This window comes from Protomyctophum parallelum, assembly GCF_964188405.1.
Source record: "Protomyctophum parallelum genome assembly, chromosome: 15".
Lineage (NCBI taxonomy): Eukaryota > Metazoa > Chordata > Actinopteri > Myctophiformes > Myctophidae > Protomyctophum > Protomyctophum parallelum.
In genome coordinates this window covers 47,607,064-47,627,192 of record NC_139710.1, presented here as the reverse complement: position 1 = coordinate 47,627,192, position 20,129 = coordinate 47,607,064, and the positions used below count along the sequence as shown (strand labels likewise).

The following is a 20,129-nucleotide window of genomic DNA, read 5'->3' as shown; positions in this document are numbered from 1 at the left end:
CAGGTGTGTCGAGATCCTGTGCAGGTGAACCATGACCTTTGACATCTAAAATGTCTCAATAGAAGAGCAGGGAAACAAAATACAACCACTTGTATACATTATAATGTATTAACATACTTTACAAAATTACATTAATTTAAAAAGGTACAGGTAAAGGTAGTGAGGCTTTAACCCATTCTGACCGGGCACCCATTTTGGTGTCAGCATCATGTTATGCTTTAGCTATTGAAAAATAGCAGATCTACAAGCTCATATCGCACCACCGAGTGGCGCGATACGAGCTTGTAGGTCTGCTATTTTTGAAAAAATTGAAGAACGACTGACATTTTTAGAATCTGATCTCAGGTCAGAATGGGTTAAACTAAAGCGTATGACCGTATGTTAATACAATATAGAGTATAGGTCTACAATTGTGGTCGTAATGGCATATTTTACACTTGCATGCTGAAAATAGACAATCTACAAGCTAATTTTCAAAGCGCAACACCTGAGCGCAAACAAGAGTTCTACTGGAACTCTTCTCCACTAGTCCATCCCTAACATTTTCACCACACACATACTATAGTTTTTATTAGTTGACAAAATTGTCAATTTATTTAGTCTTATAGTTTTAGTCATAATATAGCTTAGTTAGAATCATATATAGCTCTGGATCCTGGTGTCCTAATGACGTGCCACTGAGACATAGGGTTAAAGGGACACTTCACCCTTTTTGCAAAAAAATATATGTTAATGACGTTTAGAAGCTTTAGATCACTTTCCTGGGGGTATTTATGTGTGTAACATGTGGTTTTAGATATTTTAGATTGTAGCAGTGAGCCTGTTGTCTCTGATGTCATGGACACTGGTCTCACTACCTTCCTGGACTACAATTCCCATAATTCTTTGGTGCACTGCTCCTCCTTGTGGATAGGGGGAGAGCTGTCTTACTGAGACAACATGTAGTCCAGGAAGGAAGTGAGCCCAGTGTCCATGACATCAGAGACAACAGGCTCACTGCTACAATCTAAAATATCTAAAACCACATATTACACACATAAAGATCTCCAGGAAAGTGTTCTAAAGCTTCTAAACGTCATTAACATATATTTTTTTGCAAAAAGGGTGAAGTGTCCCTTTAACAAGTGGCTAACAAGACAGTCAGTCTATTACACTCCAGGCAGTACACAATACATATCAAGTACATTGCATATTCACGTACAAGTACCTTGTACAAGTACACAGCATGTTGTATACTACAACAGTTTTCATCATAGTTTCATTCAACAAAATGAACACTACTCCCTTCTCACAGAATCAACAAAACAATGGAGCGTGCACCTGTAAAACGTGTGATGACTCTGACAAAGATGACTCTGATTCTCATACAGATGACTGAATTAATTGTTTTTATATATTCCTGATTATCTGCAGAGAGCAGAGCAGAGGAGGGTGACCGTGATGAAGATGATGATGCTGTAATCTGTTTTTTCTGAAAAGGCACATTTCAACAGAACAAACTGGATCAGAATATTGTTGTGGACTTGGTGTTGTGGTGGATTGGAGGCGAGTGAATGATGCCACAACAAGGTTTCCCGGATGGATTTACAGATGTTTACTTCACGTTTCAGCATATAAGTTGACAGACAGAACTTGGCACAAATACTGTCGGGTATGTAAACTCACACTGTGCATATAGTCTTCTTTGTATGGTGTCGGTCCGTAGTTCTCGGGCAGAGACGGAGGAGGAATCACTCAGACGTCCATACACATTGAAAACCTGAACATAACACACTAAACTGGCGGGCTGAACATAACCTACCCACTACCCAGAACCCCCTGAGGCTGAGACCCAATCAGAACACATAGGCTTAGTAACTACACACACACAATAGGCTGTGGACAATACACTGTAGGGCATATAGGTTGCAAATGTTCCCACATTACAATATCTACTGGTGACCACACCAACCAGTACAGGCTTGTTAAGCAATCTGGTTCATTGGCTAGAAGCAACAGCTACAGCAGATAGCTCGACATCTGTCTTCCTCTAGAGTCTTCCTCTGACGGTGACCTAAACGACGGTTTAAGATGACCGGATCAGACGGCAGAGCCTCAGAAACCACAGCACATTCTGGACTCAAACGCCTGTGTCTGTGGCTCCATCGCTCCTGGAGTCATCCTCATCCACCTCCACCTCTCCCGCCTCCTGTTGGTTCGTCTGCGCCGGTGCGTTGGCGCCCCCTCCTGGTCGTGTTGGTGTTGTGCTGCAGTGTGCTGGTGATGACATTGCTGCTGCTGTGGAACTACCACTGTCTGCTGGTCTCTCACATGTGCTCCCCCGCCGAGGAGGAGGAAGGCTCAGGGTCTCAGGATCATGGGAGTGAGGGAAACCCAGCACATGCACCCACTCCCAGAAGGATGGAAATCCATAGGGACAGGATGGAATGAGCATGCAGATGTTACGTTCTGTATGTATATAGGCCTACTATACTGGAGCATGTCATACCTCTACAGCAGGGCTGCCCAAACGATTGTGATCAGTCGATCCCAAGGCAGTGCAGGTAGACCACATGACATGCCCCTAAAAAAAATATATATAATTAAAATATAAAGAGAAAGAATATCCTCTTTTTGGCACTACCACTTGAATCTTGGTGACTTGATTGATTGACATGGAGAAGAGCCTGTCTCCCTTCATGGCTTATAGAAGTTCTAGGCACACCCCTAATGCAATGATTCAGTGGCGTGCACAGACATTTAGAGGGGCAGGTGCTCAAGTGAAAAAAAAGGGCACCTAGTGCAGCGCATTTTGGTGCTTAAGCTATTGAAAAATAGCAGATCTACAAGCTCATAGCGCGCCACCGAGTGGCGCGCTACGAGCTTGTAGGTCTGCTATTTTTCTTTAATCGAAGAACCACTGACATAGAAACATAGCTTTAGATTGTGGGGGCCTAAATAATATAGTAGAAGCGTTTTTTTATCAAGATTTGATCAATGTCACCGCATGGTCCACACACTACAAATTAAGAAAAAATAATTGCCAAAAGGGCAGGGGGTGCTTTAGCACCCCCTAGTGTCTATCTGTGCACGCCACTGGCATTTGTTATATTGTTATATGTAATGACAGCACCGGCACCGCTACGCTATTCCAAAGGGTAGATCTTGTTGAACTGCTCATTTTTAAAGTATAGTTCTCAAGCCAAAAAGGTGTGGCCACCCCTGCTCTACAGTGACTGGGATATGAACTGTATATTGTAGCGAAATGATTAAAAATATAATTGTGAATGTTAAATTGTTAAAATATTCATAAAGTAAAGTTGTGCTTGTTTGCATTAATTTGTTAGCCTGCATGAATGCCTTCAAGCTGCACTCAGACAACGTCACTTGCTTAATAGCTCGGGATCCCGAGACGTTCCAAGGCCAGTGAGTCGATGTGTTTCCTCCAACTGCGCCTGCAACCAGATGCCCGAACCACCTAAGCTGGCTCCTTTCACTAATCAGTGATATTATAAGCTCTATATTCAGAAATCATTGGTAGGCTGCATGAGGCCTATAACAGGGGACCACCCCCTGGCCCTATATGTCTCTTCAGCTCTTCATTAAACAGAACAAAAAGAATAATCTGGTCGAAATACAAATTGTATCAAATCAGGAGAGAGAACTCATACGGATACAGGATAAAAAAAAAAGAGCAGACAAAATTTGGAACTGGAACTTGAACGGGGTTCTCTCTTTATTGGAAAATATATATATATGCCGACTAATCCGAGTGGACAGACCAAATATCACTTACACCAGCTTTAATGGTGCATGTATTACTGCTGAGTTCACACAGACGTATGTATTAAATGTATTGTCTGTCTGTCTGCCTGCCTGCCTCTCTCTCTCTCTCTCTCTCTCTCCATTCTGTCTTTGTCTCTGTCTCCCTGTCTGTCCCACTCTCCCTCCCTCCCCCTCCGCTCTCTCTCTGTGTGTGTGTGTGTGTGTGTGTGTGTGTGTGTGTGTGTGTGTGTGTGTGTGTGTGCGCGCGCGCGCGCGTGTGTGTGGGGGGGGGGGGTAGTTCCTCAGGAATGCAGCTCAGGTTTCTTTCTAAACCCTACCAACAGAAGAATGCCCATTTGTCCACAGGAGGACATACTGCATTCACACACCGCTGGGGTGGCAGTGGCTCCGGGGTACGGATGGGAATCATGAGGTTCCCAGTTCGATCCCGGGCTCCCTCAGAGTTGGCATCGAAGTGTCCTTGAGCAATACTCTGAAGCCCTAATTGCTCCTGATGTGCAGGTTGGTGCCTTGCATGGTTTCCTCCACCATCTATGAAATTTGAATACATGTGTGAATGGGTGAATGAAATGCACAATCTACTGTATGTAAAGCGCTTTGGATAAAAGTGCTATTTACCTATTTATACACCACACACGCATGCACGCACGCACGCACACACACACACACACACACACACACACACACACACACACACACACAAACACACACACACACACACACACAAACAAACACACACACACACACACACACAAACCTAAGATACACAGATAGAATATAAGAATAAAACAAACATGCAAATTATCCTTCTACAGCACTGCCACCCAAGTGTGTAATGCCCTGACCCCAAAATGCAGATCACTGGCTACCTTTAAAACAGGCCTGAAAGTCGACCTTTCAGTAGGCCAAAGGGAGAGGAAATAAGCACTTCTCCCTTAGACAGGTGATCACCAATCAATCATCATGAATTCTGTACTGGCCATGCAGTATTTGGAGCGTGTCTTGAGTGTACAGGGTTTGATGAGGTCAGATCAACATATGAAATGTCAGAACAGGAAGGACAGGTGCGGACGGATCAACGGAATGTCAGAACAGGTCAGCTCCATATATGGAGATGATCTAAGGGTTTGAGGTCAGATGCAGAGTTGCTGTGAGTCCGTGAGACTCTGGCGGCGGCGCCGCTGGTGTTCCCTGGCCAGACGGCGGCGCCGCTGGTGTTCCCTGGCGGCGCCACTCGTCGGCGGTCTCCTCCGTGAGAGTGTGGAGGCTGGGGCAGATCAGCGAGTGCACGCATCCGCCTGGGTGACAACAGACTGCTGGGTGAGTGGTGTCGCTTTGGCATGCATGGGATCAACTTTGACCAAAAAATGCACAATGAAAAACAGATATGGCCAGGGCTCATGCAGGGCATTGCCAGAGTTCATGGCCATATATAGCATGTCTTGAGTGTAGAGGGTTTGATGATGTCAGACTGACATATGCATGACCATATATATGGACTGGCGTATAATGTCACGAGGCATGACCATATATGGAGACGTGATGTCACGAGGCGTGACCATATGGAGGCGTGGGTGAATACTAACGGATGGACGGGAGATGCAGGTTTTCATAGTAAACATTAACAATTAGTCTACTGATCAGTATACCACAACAAAAGCACAACCATATCTTATTTTTTACCAAAATATGTCTGTCTGCCATCAACAATCACAGGCGTTGAATGCATTTCCCTGATTAAACGTGTTGAACTTTTCAGTACAAACTAACATTTTGGTCTGAGGAATGTTTTCCTACTACTGTATTTGTTTTGTTCTGTTTCCAGTCAGTCTGGCTTTCATTAAACTTGTTTTGTTGTTGCAGAAATGGATTTCACATGTAGCCTATATATATATATATACACACCATATTTAATATTTAATACATTTGGATTTGATTAAACATTGGTCATCATCATATGCTGGCTTGTGGTGGACATTTTTGTCAAAATTAAATTTTTGCCTGACATACAAAATGAGTGGACAATAATATTACCAGAAAGAAACACATAAAGAGCTTTTTTTTTATTGAATGAAATATTTATTAACAGTTATTTACAGAATTTACAGTACATTTCAGGCACAAACTCAATACAAAGACTGTTAACTGTGAGTGGACGACCCAATTAAGCATTACACTTGTTTACAACAGGGTCCACATTGTTCAATTCATCAAAGCTATAGCCCTGAATGACCATAACAGGTCGATAACTGCTGTGGGTGTACAATGGAATGAAATGGAGGATCCTTGCAAATAAAAAGTGAGAAAACAGAAAATCTAAAAAGTGCCTCGGACAAGGCCTTTGCCATGGACACTGGCTTTGTATATTGATGATCCCTGAGCATTTTACTTTATTTTGGTCACAAGTGTCCAAATGTTTCAGCAATCAACAGCATCAATTTGAAGATAAACTCTCACACTCGCACGCAGCGTTTGTTGTTGTGTGTGCTGAGAATAAGTGTTTATAATGTCTTCAAGACTGTTGCCATTAGACACTTCAAATACAGTACTTTACTCAAGGTAGCAACCATGTTCTCTCCTAAACCTGTGTTTAGCCTGTGTGTGTGTGTGTGTGTGTGTGTGTGTGTGTGTGTGTGTGTGTGTGTGTGTGTGTGTGTGTGTGTGTGTGTGTGTGTGTGTGTGTGTGTGTGTGTGTGTGTGTGTGTGTGTGTGTGTGTGTGTGTGTGTGTGTGTGTGTGTGTGTGTGTATGTGTGTGTGTGTGTGTGTGTGTGTGTGTGCGTGCGTGCACGATTAGAACAGTAATAAAAACAGCAACTGAAGCCCAAACTACTGCTCTACAACCTGACATTAGCACTGCGTCTGTCTGTCTGTCTAGTTAGTACAAATGCACCCTGTGATAAGACTATACCACGTACACAGGCGGACAGACAGTCAGTCAGTCAGACAGACAGACAGACAGGCAGACAGACAGACAGGCAGGCAGGCAGGCAGGCAGACAGACAGACAGACAGACAGACAGACAGACAGACAGACAGACAGACAGACAGACAGACAGACAGACAGACAGACAGACAGACAGTGTTTTCCATAGAGCAACAACAACAACAACAACATATATTATGGCGTTTTCTCTACGGACGTATATTATTGTATAAACAAAGGTTTCCCCTGATTCATGTAATTTAAAGAGCTGGGTGTGTGACGCGGTGCATATAGACGTTGCCCCTCTCTCTGTGATTGGCTGACGATCAGCGACACGCAGCTGATGTCTTTAGCAGCTGCTGTCAAAACGCCAGTCAGTCAGTCTGAAGCCAGGCTGCACTGTCACACACACACACACACACACACACACACACACACACACACACACACACACGGCGGTGGCTGCACCGTGCGCGGCGTGACACATCACAGCATTCTTCTACAATACATGTTTGTTCATTTGTTGGTTTGTTTCAACTGTTTCTCTGCCTGGCTGAGGAGGAGCGAACAAGAACATCATTCCTGGTCTGGAGTGGATTTCACCTTGGATGAAAAAAAACTTCTTTCTGTCTGAGTCTGACTGTCACTCAGTAACTTTTTGGTCTCTCACGTGAGGAATGTTTATCTGGAGGGATTTATTTTGAACTGTTATCTTTTCCCCCCCTATAGTTGTTTAATCCAGTCAGTCTAGTCTCTGTGTTTTCACTGTCACTTTTGTAGCATTTGTAATATTTTGATACAGCCTACAATTAACCTAACATTTAAATTAAAGATTTATTTTTGGAATAAGGACATGTTTCAACGACCATGGCGTGTTAATTTGATCCTGAAACGGAGCATCTACATATAGTTTTTTTTTTCTCCCTACGATCATAATAAATCTCATTATCATATGAGGAGTCAGGACTGGGTTGTTTGTTTTATAGCCTATGTAGACTGCATTCCAACCGTCTTACTTTGACTTTATAATTTATTGATTCATTTAAATAATTGTAGGCTCTATAGCCTATTTATTTATTTTTTCAAAGATGTCCGTGTCACGTGCAGCAATTCTACTGGGACTTTATTGCGTTTTATTAATGAGCATCAGTCCATCTCGCTGCTTTCCCAATAAACTCCCCGAACGGATCGATCGTCATCACGCCGAGGAGGACGATCAACTGATCGATCCGTACGCCGACCCGTTGGCCGACTACGACCGGATGGACGAGGAGTTCGTGGACCGGGGGGGCTGGATGGGGGGCAGCGACAACGGGACCGAGGAGGAGACCGCCGGGTGCCCGCACCAGTGCGACCCGGAGATGTGCCCGGAGGCGCGGGGCTGCAGGGCCGGCCTGGTGCTAGACGCCTGCGGCTGCTGCAAGGAGTGCGCCAACCTGGAGGGGCAGGCCTGCGACCCGGGCGACAGGAACGCCTTCTACGGCCTCTGCGGGACCGGGCTGCAGTGCCAGACAGAGGAGAGGAGGCGAGGAGGAGGTCAGTAAGAATACATAGTGTTGATGAGGAGTCTTGCAGTTGCAGGAGCACTCATCCTCATAATGTCACTTTGACTAGTATGCAATGCATGATCTTTGTGGTGCTGTGGTACCATGAGGTGCACGATGCACCTCATGGTACCAGTGCCACAGCACCATAAAGTCCTTAAAAACAAGGCTTCAGACATCCCAATACAAAGTGGTCAGGCTATTAACTGCTTGGCCTTCCATTCCATCCATCTCGAACCCATTTTAACCCCTGCTCATTTTATTAGAGTAGGCTCAGGATAGAAGACAGTACAGCAACTTGCAATGGGCCCTGGTCTACAATAACAATTTATATAGGCTCATTGATGTCTTAACTACTTCACAAACGTCACTGTTTAGGCCAAATGAGGACATCAATATGGAATGAGCCTGAAGGATTTATTGGTTTCATCCTTTTAGCAGACCTTGTATTCTAGGCTATACTGTACTTGCCTGTGCCTGTCCATGCATTCACCCATTCTGACCGGGCACCCATTTTGGTGTTGGCATCATGTTATGCTTTAGCTATTGAAAAATAGCAGATCTACAAGCTCATGGCGCGATACGAGCTTGTAGGTCTGCTATTTTTTTTTTAAATCGAAGAACGACTGACATTTTTAGAATCTGATCTCAGGTCAGAATGGGTTCGTCAGACCAGCGTGTGTCCGGCGGAAAACTCGCATGAATCTGATCTCATGTCAGAATGGATTAATATATGATTCAATCAATCAGGTGATGATGAGGAGTCGGACGACGAGCTGCTGTGTCGTTGCGTGGAGGAGGAGGCGGTGTGTGGCTCCGACGGCAAGACGTACATGAACATGTGTCAGTTCAGAGAGGTGTCCTTCTCCACGCCGCAGCTGACGGCAGGGAGAGGACCGTGTGAAACAGGTATAGGCCTGGCATACGGCATACGTTTATGTTTATTCAGCGCTCCATCACAGATGTTTACAAAGACAGGTGCCATTTATAAAAACACTGAATTATTTTAGCTGATTTTTTACAATATAGAACTTCAAATCTAAAATGCAATTGCCCATCTAAAAATCCAATAACCTATAAAACACAAATCTAAAATCCACTATCATTTAAAATTTAGAGTCTGCACATGTATGGGATTGGTAATAGGCTCTGTCTGTCTGTCTACTGTAGACCAATATCTGTGACTTCTTTTATTAACAATGGAGTTTGGACAATAATTGTATTCTACCCGCTACAAGACATATAGGCTACAGTCTATAAGTAAGGCAAAGGTGGTCTGTTTGAATACACTTACTGCACTGCAGGGTAATTCACACAGTCACACCCTGACCCTACCCTTTCCTTACTGTCAATGTTCGCTACTGTAAATGTGCCCTTAGGTAAGGAACATAGAACCCCAAACTACTGTGGTATTTTAAGCTTCAAAAGGGAAGGAAAGTCCACAGTCTCTCAGCCAGTGTTTAGACAGTCTTAGTTTCTTTTAGTACACATGTTACAAGTTTGTACAGCTCTGTTTTTACCAGCTTAGAAACAAACTGCAACTAATTCAGAACACAGCATCCAGGCTTTAAACCAGAGTGCAGAGCAAGCTCACCCTTACCTTACCTGTTTATTTCTAGATTTGACATAAAGCATGTCCGTCTCGCCCCTTCCTACACCTTAGGCTTTTAAAAACTAATACAAGTATGTTTGCCCCAAAATATTCTTGCCCTGGGTCAAATCCGGCGACCTTGGAACAGCCACCACCAGATATTCCTAAACGTAACCTCAACAAAACAATGCCTAAACCTAACCTTAGTCCTGAACTTAACCTCAGTAAAACTATGCCTAACCCTAAACTTATTCCTAACCTTAACCTCAGTAAAACCAATACAAGTGTACAAGAACCGCTCTGGGCGAGTGGTCCGTGAAAAAAATTGGGGCGACTGTGCTTTGGGGCGAGCATTTGGTAACTTCGGTTAACTTTTAAACCCCATGACCCATCATGACTACGTTTTACAGAAGCAGTCATGTGTAAAACCTTTCGAAAAGAGAAAAACTCCCTGAACACAGTGATTCAGTCTTACTTTAATTTTATTTACTGATGTGTGGCATGGGGCCAAGGCGCTGTCCTAGATCAGTGGTTCAGCTGGTTCCCAAACCTTTTAGCCCGTGACCCATAAGTGAAATTAGACATTCCCCGGGACCCAAATTAGTGAAAATAGCAGCTCTACAAGCTCACAACGAACGCGTCGCTTTGCTTGCCTATTTTCACTACTTCTTAAACATTTGTTTTCTAATTTATGGAATGTCTTATTTTTTTTTCTTCTTTTATTCAAGAAATTACTTCATTTACAAATAATTTAATTTGGTATTCATTTTTGAAAACTTTTGATTTTTTTGGAAATGTTTTTTGAATATGTTTTTAAAATCATTATCCTAATAATATCCTAATAATAATAGAGCGAATGTCTGAATGTCTGTCTGTCTGTCTGTCTGTCTGTCAGAAACAAACACTTATCTCCTCATTGCCTGCACCAATCGCTCCCACTTTTCACACAGGCATTGACCATAATAATATGGAGGTCTTAACGAAGCCATTTTTCCAATAAGATTAATAATGAATTTATTAGTGAATAAAAACCAGTTTATTTGTCCGTGCTCTATCTCCGACCGAGCCACACTATTAGCACACATCTCTCCATGCCAAAATAAATCTGCACGCTCCCACAATCCAGCTAGGCTACTTTTTTACCGACGCAACTGTCGTATTTACTGTACAGATATTGTTTTTACATCACCATACGATCATGGAGAATTGTAACTTGAAGAATTGTGTGCCTGTGGAGGGGGTGTGGGACGCATAATTCGATAGGTCACCGTTTGTAGTGTGACGTAGGAAGCGAAACCCAGCCCCGTCGGGGGATCTGTTCTGTATCCGTGCTGGATGTGAATGACCAGCGACACACAGCCAGGACTGCAGCCGCTCCGAGGACACTGTTTCTGGGCTTATGATCAGTGACACACAGCCAGGACTGCAGCCGCTCCGAGGACACTGTTTCTGGGCTTATGATCAGCGACACACAGCCAGGACTGCAGCCGCTCCGCCGCTAATACCGCTATATATAAATGCACCATTTACACTGTCCGCCCCCTCCTCAACCACCTCCTTCGCCGTGCATTACACATGGGCTACATGCACGCTCAAAGCCTGGACACTGACAACGACAGCTTACAGCCCTGCGCGCACCCAGCGTGGCTGCCTGACACACTGAACAGCACGATCACAACGGAATGCTTAATATCTGTCGGGGTCTCGGGTGGCCAAATGGAGACGTTTGGAGAAGACAGATCCCGTGCCGTCGGAACAACACAATGACAAAATACATACAGACAGATGCAATGACAACGACACGTTCCTAAATCACATAAAACATCTAATTCTTATCCTGATTATATAAAGAACAAACTACAACTTGCTTTGAAGCCCAAAAAGCCAACCTCCGCGTTCACCGTTTAATAGCTTATATCTCCACGGGCAGCAGACGGTGAGCGGTTAGGGACCGTCTACAAAGTGCAACACCGACCTGGAAAATATTCAATAACTTCCATTTATAGGCAGAATATCACCACCATATTTACATCACACATCAATGGTGTACTTATGATTGTACTACAGCATTTAATTAGCCTATACTTTAGTGCCCAACCCAACTTCCCAAGACCATCTGTAAACAATTCCCCCCCCTATCAGTAATGTGATCTATTACATCACACACTGAACATGATTTGCTGTTTGCATATATTCAGAACGGGTAAGGACTAGTAATTATAAACGCAATGTAGGAAAAAAATTAAGGGACCCATACAAAGATGTGTCTGTGACTGTGACCCACAGATGGGTCCTGACCCACTATTTGGGAAACAGTGCCCAGCCTAGATCCTCTGGCATGGCCCTTCTGTTCCAAAGTATAGACCAAAGGTGATGTGCCCTTTGCCACTACCAGGGCTAAGCTGTCAACAGTAGAAGACTGTGGTTGTACTGGGCAGCTCCCAGTGACCAACAGTAGAATACTGAGGTGGTTGTACTGCTGGGAAGCTCCCAGTGACCAACAGTAGAAGACTGAGGTGGTTGTTGTACTACTGGGCAGCTCCCATGTCTCCCAGTAGCTAACAGTGGAAGACTGTGGTTGTACTGGGCAGGATGTTGTTTTACTGTAAAATGGTGTTTTGTTTCATAGACCGTTCACTCTGGCAGTACAGTACACAGGTCCGATATGCTCCATAAAAGTGTGTGTGTGTGTGTGTGTGTGTGTGTGTGTGTGTGTGTGTGTGTGTGTGTGTGTGTGTGTGTGTGTGTGTTCGAAGGGGGGTGCAGGTAACACAAGCTTGTCTGTTCTCAGGTCAGTAGAATAGTTCTCTGCATACTTCTCTAACAGACGTGACCTTACCACTTAAAAACACACAAACACAGAAACACATGTCCGCACACACACACATGCACATCTTTATGGGCCGTATCAAACAAGGGCTGTGGTCCATGGAACATTGAATAATAGATACATGTGTTTGTCTTTGTTTGCATATTCATGTGCAGACAAAAAAAACAATATACATAACATCTATTGCAAAAAGCCATATCGCAATTGGGGTGCCCAAAAACATGGCTGTTTGGGGGTCCTCGGCATGGGTTGTACGACATGTGTTGGCTGTAGGTGACCCAGTATTATTCACAGCTGTAGAGGAGTGTGTTGATGCAGATGGAAGTTCTTGTTCTGAAGAACCAGCAGTGTCTCCAAAGGGAGACCTTAGATATGATTGGCCAGTCTCACAGCCAGGGGTGTGTGAAGAGCAGCTGCCACTCAGTTGAAACCGCAAGCTACCATACAGCAGCTGGTCCTAATTATAACCATCAATTTGTCGAGTTGCAACAGGTTCTATTTTGTGTTTTTGTGTGGTGTATTTGAATAAACTAGTTCTTTAGAAATTGTACGAATGTATATTTATTATCATTTTTATTTGTGTCTCTGCCACAGAGGGTGCACATTCCACTGATAACGCTCTTTAACGTGTCATTGTTCCGACCACCCATTAGTCCGTATTTAAACCTCCCTGTGTTCAGTGTTCCCTTGCCAGTTTATAGTTGTTGTCATGGTGTTTCCTGCCCTTGTATGTCCTGCTTTATTGCCAGCTTGTAAAGTGAGTTTCATAATAAATCGTCATTGAACTTGATCAACCTGCCTGCCTGCCTGTGTGGTTCTGCACTTGGGTCCAACACTTGACAGACTGACACGCCTAGCTATTCATTTTTTTCAATCCGACAGGCATCTTGACAAGCAGACATGATCCGGTGAAATTGTCATCATCCTTCGAGTGCCCTCGAGATCTGCGACACAAGCTGCTTCCACTGTTCTCTGTTGGTCATTGCCACACCAAGTTCATTCAGTCAGTCCTGTGTCCCTACTCAGAACATCTGGAAATGTGAGAGGTCTTGTTCCTCTTGATGGGCAGGGTAGTCTCCACAGTCGTGTTGTCGTGTTGGTGCTACGTGACACATAGAAACACGTCTAATCATATGAGCGCCGTGTCACCCCCCCCCCCCCACCCCCCCCCCCCCCCCCTCCACGGATCCAAGAAAAGCGGGTACACTACATGCGTGGTCATTGTGTCACTCCCTGTTTAGGCTGTGTCTTCCCAGTCTAAAACCACAAGGAATGCTAACGCTGGGCATGTCCAAACTGTTATAATGACATGGTCCCACTCCTTTGGGGTATTTTTGTCACAGTACATTTGCAACATAATGTGAAATGTGTCCTCTGCATTTACCCTCCCTAACTATTATTAGGAGCACTAGGCACCATTAAAGGGGAAACTAACCGATGTTGCACCCACCAAACTCCATTTTAATATAGTTGAGGACATAATAAACATGATGTTGGAGTGTCTTAATTTCGGCGACTGTGTACAGAATGTCAGTTCTTCCTGTCATTCAACTATCCGGTTGGATTGGAGCGCTGTCATCCCCTACCATGTTAGCCTGAGGCCATGAAGAGGGTTTTGCTGCTGCTGCTGCTGTTAGTAGTAGTAGTAGTGTGGTATTATGTTGTGTTGTCGTTTGTAACCCTAACAAAAGTAATTTAAATTTTATTATCGTGCTGAATCACAGGTCTCAAGACACGATCTTGGACTTTTTAAGTCACTCTCGAGTTAGTTATTAAATTGTATATTTCATTTTAAGTGCATTGTGTTGTGTTGTGTGTTGGATAGAGCATTAGTGCTCTGCTAGTATTAACTTTATCTCTCTCTCTCTCTCCCCCTCCTCCTCTCAGCTCCTATCATTAAGGTGCGTCCACAGAGTCAGGTGAACGAGACAGGCAGCAGTCTGATGTTTCTGTGTGAGGTGTTTGCGTATCCCATGGCAACGGTGGAGTGGATGAAGGACGGCGTGAACGTGATTCTGCCCGGAGACGACCCCCACATCTCTGTCCAGGTGAGACACACCCACAGGCCACACCCACATCCCTGTCCCGGTGGCGACCCCGTTTTCCACCCCAAGGTGGGAGAGGCTGGAAGGCAATTGGGTGAGACGGGCGTAGGGAGCGCTCCGCTGTGTTCATTGTTCACTTGAGACGGCGTCCCTCCGTCCCAGTCTAAAACTATAGGGCGAAAGTCCCTCCCTTCGTGGGGCAGAAAACTGTGTCGCGGATCCCGACACTCGATGCTCAATCAGAGCGTGCCATCACCATGACACTGCTGGTGTGAATTATTGTTTCCAGCTGTGTTGATTAGGCTTGCTTTCAACTATTGCCTCCTAATATATAAACAGTTGTTAAGTCAACTCTTAGGTACGTTTATCAAATTATCTTCATTTTAAAGTAACCACATCTTGAAGTAAATGCATTACAGTTAATTAACAGTTAATACAAACGGCATGCACCACCTTGGATTACCTTCAAATGCCTGTACATTTCTATTTAAATGTACCTCTCAAAGTAAATATTCATGTCAATTTACATGTCACACTGTCTCATGTCTTTGTGTCATACAAGAGAGTCAAATTTCTTATGTGTACTATGTAAGTATTTGTTGATGTAAGCTAAGGTTTGGATGACAGTGATTGCAAATAAACAAGGCTGCACTTTCTCTGTATGGCATACTGTATATCAATTTCAACAGTGCAAAGTTAGCTACACATCACTGTACTGTACTGTATGTGGAAGATTGGTGACAAGACAGAACAGGATTCACTTTTAAGCAATTACTGTACTTTCATTTGTTGACAGGCCATGTCTTCGCGATACAAGTTAAGGCATCATTTGTACAACACTGCATAGCACAAAGAAACAAACAAATACACACAACATTAGAAATGTAAATATGAGCATCCTTTGATGAGATGCATGTCTGAGCTATTTTAGAGAACTGCTTGATGTAACGCTTCCCCTTAAAGTCAAGATTAGCATGAAAGCATGTCATCAGATCTGGGCACATAAACAAAAGCCTTTTGTTTGCATGTAGCATGTAGTAAAATATCATCGCTGTCTGGCAGAAACCTTGTAAATCTCCACATTCCATTTTTTAAAGGTATATTCAGTGATTTCACTCAAAAAACCTTAGGTTTCGTTTTTGGCTGTGGGACCCAGCCTTTCGTCCAATCAGGATAGAGAGTGAAAAACGAAACCTAAGGTTTTTTGACCCCCAGGGGTTAACTGGGGACAGGGAGGAACTCCTTATATGGCCAGCACACTCTATAGTAGGGAGGATTATCACAACAAAACAAAAAAATAAGTGATATTTGAATTAAGTGAAATCACTGAATATACCTTTAATGGTATGTTCAAAACCATGTGCAATTTGTTAAAATTGTAATTGGCAGGCAACTGTGCAACACTATCTCTCTCTCCGTTTCTGGCACAACAGCGCCACTTGTGACCCTACTGGTACTCGAAACATAGTCACATAGGTTAGGACATGATTATGATATGCACAAGTGACTATATGATGTGGAGGTCGAACATGTCCTCTGATTTGAGAAATATACCGAAGTCACTGAGAAAAACTGTCCCTCTACTATGTTTGTTCAGTTTAATTGCTTTAGTCACCGCCACTCTCTTGACTTTCTCACATTTTATACTTCATTCATGTTTTGGGCCTCTGCGTGTTCAGCTGCTAAGCTTTGTGTGTTCTCTGCACTTGGGTTTGTCTACTCATGCCATCGTGTTAGGACGTAACGTGACGCAGGCTCATAGCAGTTGTAGAAATGCACCATTTCTCTCTGCACTCCCATCCCTGGTGGCGGCGGTGGCTCAGGGGTAGAGTGGCTGGATGGTAACCGCATGGTTTCTAGTTGAAACGAGGGCTCCCCCATAGTTAGGCCCTCATTTATTAACTCGGCGTACGCCAAAATATGGGTGCACGCAGAAATTACCGCAATTCTCTGCATTTACCATTTACGCAAAACCTTGAACTTGAACGTGAGCCAGGACAAAAATCACGTCAGGAGCTGTCGCTGTTTTTCTGTCGTACACAAGCGGAGCAGCAAGGCAAGCGGGGCCCGGGGGAAACTTTTTTTATTGACTTGTTTTCGTCATGTAACTATGGTTTCCAAGGTCTTACTGCAGTTGTTCATGTCGCAAAAACAAGGGCGAGTCTTGATTTCATAGGGCGTGCCAGATAGATTTCAGCCGTCACATTTATTAAAGTCAGAACGAAATTAAGGAAGGATCAGCTGTTTGCGATCACTTTATAAATGCCGTGGCGACGTGAGTGTACTACAAAACCTACACTCGACTTTGGGGCAGATTTTACACTCAATTGATAAATGATGGCCTTAGTGTTGAAGTGTCCTTGAGCAAGACACTGAGCTCCTGATGTGCTGGTTTGTGCCTTGCATGGTTTCCGCCACCATCAGTGAATGTGTGTGTGTGAATGGGTGAATGTAATGCACAATCTATGTAAAGCGCCTTGGATAAAGGTGCTATATAAATGAACCAGTTACCATTTATCCCTGGCTAAATACTCGCTTGTTTCTCTCTTTCTCTCTCCAGTCGAGGGGCGGGCCTATGAAGTTCGAGCTCTCCAGTTGGTTGCAGATTGAGAAGGCGGGGCAAGAGGATTCTGGAACCTATCACTGCGTTGCTCGTAACAACCTGGGGTCCGCCTCAGCGTCTGCTGTCCTGGGGGTCCTGAACGCAGGTACGCCAACATCCACATTTCAGCCTCTTTTTTTCACTTAATTTTTATTGAAGGAAGAACAGACAAGAGAAACACAACTGACAAGACTATACGGAAAGAAAAAGAAAAGAAAAAGACAAAAAGTAAAAGAAAAAAAGGCTGCATTTTTCATATTACAAAAAAACATTCAATGAAATCCTATTGCAATATCGCTAGGCTGAGAGAAGAGATTCCACTTTTCCCACTTTTTATAGAATTTATCCTCTTGTAGTCTAAGTATGAATGTTAGTTTTTCCATAGCATACAGTTCCTCAATAATGTCCATCCATTGATCTTTCGTTGGTGGGTCCGGCTGGCACCAGCGTCGTGTGATTGCTTTTTTACTTGCTGCTAAGAGGATCTTGATTAAATATTTATCATGTATTAGAAACTCTTCAGGGATATTTCCTAACAGTAGAAAAGGAACAGACAGAGGTATCTCAAAACACAGAATGGTCTCCAAGGTGGAGTGGATGTCCTGCCAGTATTTCTGAATTTTAGGACAAGACCAGAAAATATGAGCGTGGCCCGCCCCCTTGTGATTTCAGCCTCTTTTCAACAAAGCTTTCATATATTCTGAAACTAACTACTCTGGATATGGAAGTACAATAAAATTAATCTGGAAAATGTGGCGCAACTGTCATACTGCATGACTTTTTGTGTCTTACCAAACCAAGTTGCTTTGATTGGCTACTATTTGTAAAGGGTGTGTAGCCCTCATGTTCCCTGTAGTTATGGAGTAAGCAAAAGCATTGCATGCATGTTACCGTCATATTCACAGCAATTATGGGTATAAATATAACCCATGTTTTGCACAGTATATCCGTAGAGCAATACTTATGGTGAATTTACCACATAGCTTGTCTGACCAGAACAAAAATAGCTGGACACAGACAATATTACCAATTCTTAGATCTCTGCACTGGCTTCCAATGAGTCATAGAATTGATTTTTACATATTGGTGATCATCTTTAGATGATCACATATTGGTTTAGACCACAAATACTGTACATTATCAACCGTTTCGTTTGAGGCAGACTAACATCAGTCACTTTTCCATTCACTGTAGTAGAAGATGTGCGGGTTTAAACCCCAGGTATGTCGTTTCCGCCTACAGGAATACGTTGCCTGCGACCATGAGACCCGTTTCTGAATCGGTCTATATAGAGCACACATAGGACACGCATAAACACAATAGGATGGATCTGCTGGATCAGATCAGTTAGACGGATCACTCTACAATCAACCAACTAATGTCTGTCTTTATGTCTGTGTTTGTTTCCCTATATGTCTGTGCATCCAGAGGAGATGTCTGTCTTTCTGACCGACAGTTTGTCAGAGATGAAGGAGTTAATGGATTACAGTCACCCCAGAGATTATGGCCAGGACTATTACTGATTAACGACGGTCTCCTCCGTCCGTGTGAAGAACGTCACATCACATCATCATGGAAACATGAGCTGAGGTACTACAGAGGACTCTGTAAACAGAGAGACCACGGTTCCCAGTAAGAACATCACACACCACAGTTCCCAGTAAGAACATCAGAAACTACATTAACTTCATAAGCCCTCTAGACTTAGTAAACTGGACCTGAGTTGGCATTGTACTGGGACTGCCTTTTCCCCCCCATCTACACCAAATGTCTTCGCCGAAAAACAATTGCCGATATTCAAGCTCATAACGTTGCAAACTTGTAGATCGGCTACTTTTGGCTAATGTTCCCCACAGAATATGGATGCTGGGTTTGACACCCACATGACACCACTGTTCCCGGTAAGAACATGAGAAATCACAGCTCCCAGGAAGACAATCAGACACTGAAGACTGTCCGGTCCTTCAGGTCTGTCATCTCGTACAAGATAGACAAGAAGCCTCTCTTTTCCAACAATACTGTTGCTAACGCAGAGACCATGGGAATCTTTGAATATTACAAATATTGTATGAACACAACATAACTCTCATCATGGAGCATTCGGAAATGTGGCCATGTTGTGCCAATAAATGATCTACAATATCATTTATTAGATCATTTAAATTATCTCCAAGAATCATTATTTTATTAGGGTGTTTACCATCCAGAATCTAGGTCTTTTGTATTGCCAGTAGTCTTAACTGCTTTTTGCGCTATTCTTTTCTTTCTTTAATATCACAATTGGCATCATAATGTATGAGTTGATGATATAAATTGACTTCAAATACCCGTGGTACAGAACTGGATGTTGTGTTACTTTATTGATGTGAAATACTGTATGTCTAGACCTGAACTGTGACCTCTTGTTCCTATTGTGTGCATCTGTGAAACCTAGTTTATACTCCAAACATAGTATAATATCGATGGTCAAACACGTTGAACTGTGTGCTTAGGTCTTAGGACTTGATAGGGAACATAGAGTACTAGAGTAGTCTTGTGTAGCCAGCCAACTATTCCACAATCTCCGAATGCTGTATATACTGTCTGAAACTATACCATCTGTTGGTCATTTCCGTTCACAAATATATCTGGAAATATCTTCCCATTTAATTTATTTCTGCTGTCCTCAGACACAAAGTTCACATATGTGCTTGAACTTCCAACTGGAGACCCACTCGTTTGTAAAGGTCACAGGTCATGGCTAGGGTTTAGTTAATTGAATCAATGAATATTTAATGATTTAATTATAATAAAACGTCAATATCTACAGTCACAGATTTCTTTCTTTCT

The 20,129-nt window shown here is 43.4% G+C and overlaps 1 protein-coding gene across 1 annotated transcript; it reads left to right on the top strand.

The window, feature by feature from the left end:
• Nucleotides 1–7,139: 7,139 nt before the first annotated feature.
• Nucleotides 7,140–20,073, top strand: kazald3 (Kazal-type serine peptidase inhibitor domain 3). Its single transcript, XM_083783094.1, has 5 exons — nt 7,140–8,224; nt 8,983–9,141; nt 14,541–14,701; nt 17,259–17,406; nt 18,729–20,073. The coding sequence occupies exons 1-5, from the start codon at nt 7,777–7,779 to the stop codon at nt 18,821–18,823; spliced, it is 1,011 nt and encodes a 336-aa protein (XP_083639220.1). The 5' UTR covers nt 7,140–7,776; the 3' UTR covers nt 18,824–20,073.
• The last annotated feature ends 56 nt before the right edge of the window (nt 20,074–20,129 follow it).

Bases quoted from the DNA above. Each gene is read 5' to 3' on its own strand.
- kazald3 (XM_083783094.1), top strand. From the start codon at position 7,777: ATGTCCGTGTCACGTGCAGCAATTCTACTGGGACTTTATTGCGTTTTA. The intron at 8,225-8,982 runs GTCAGTAAGAAT...TCAATCAATCAG, and splicing joins GGAGAGGAGGCGAGGAGGAG to GTGATGATGAGGAGTCGGAC. The intron at 9,142-14,540 runs GTATAGGCCTGG...TCCTCCTCTCAG, and splicing joins GAGAGGACCGTGTGAAACAG to CTCCTATCATTAAGGTGCGT.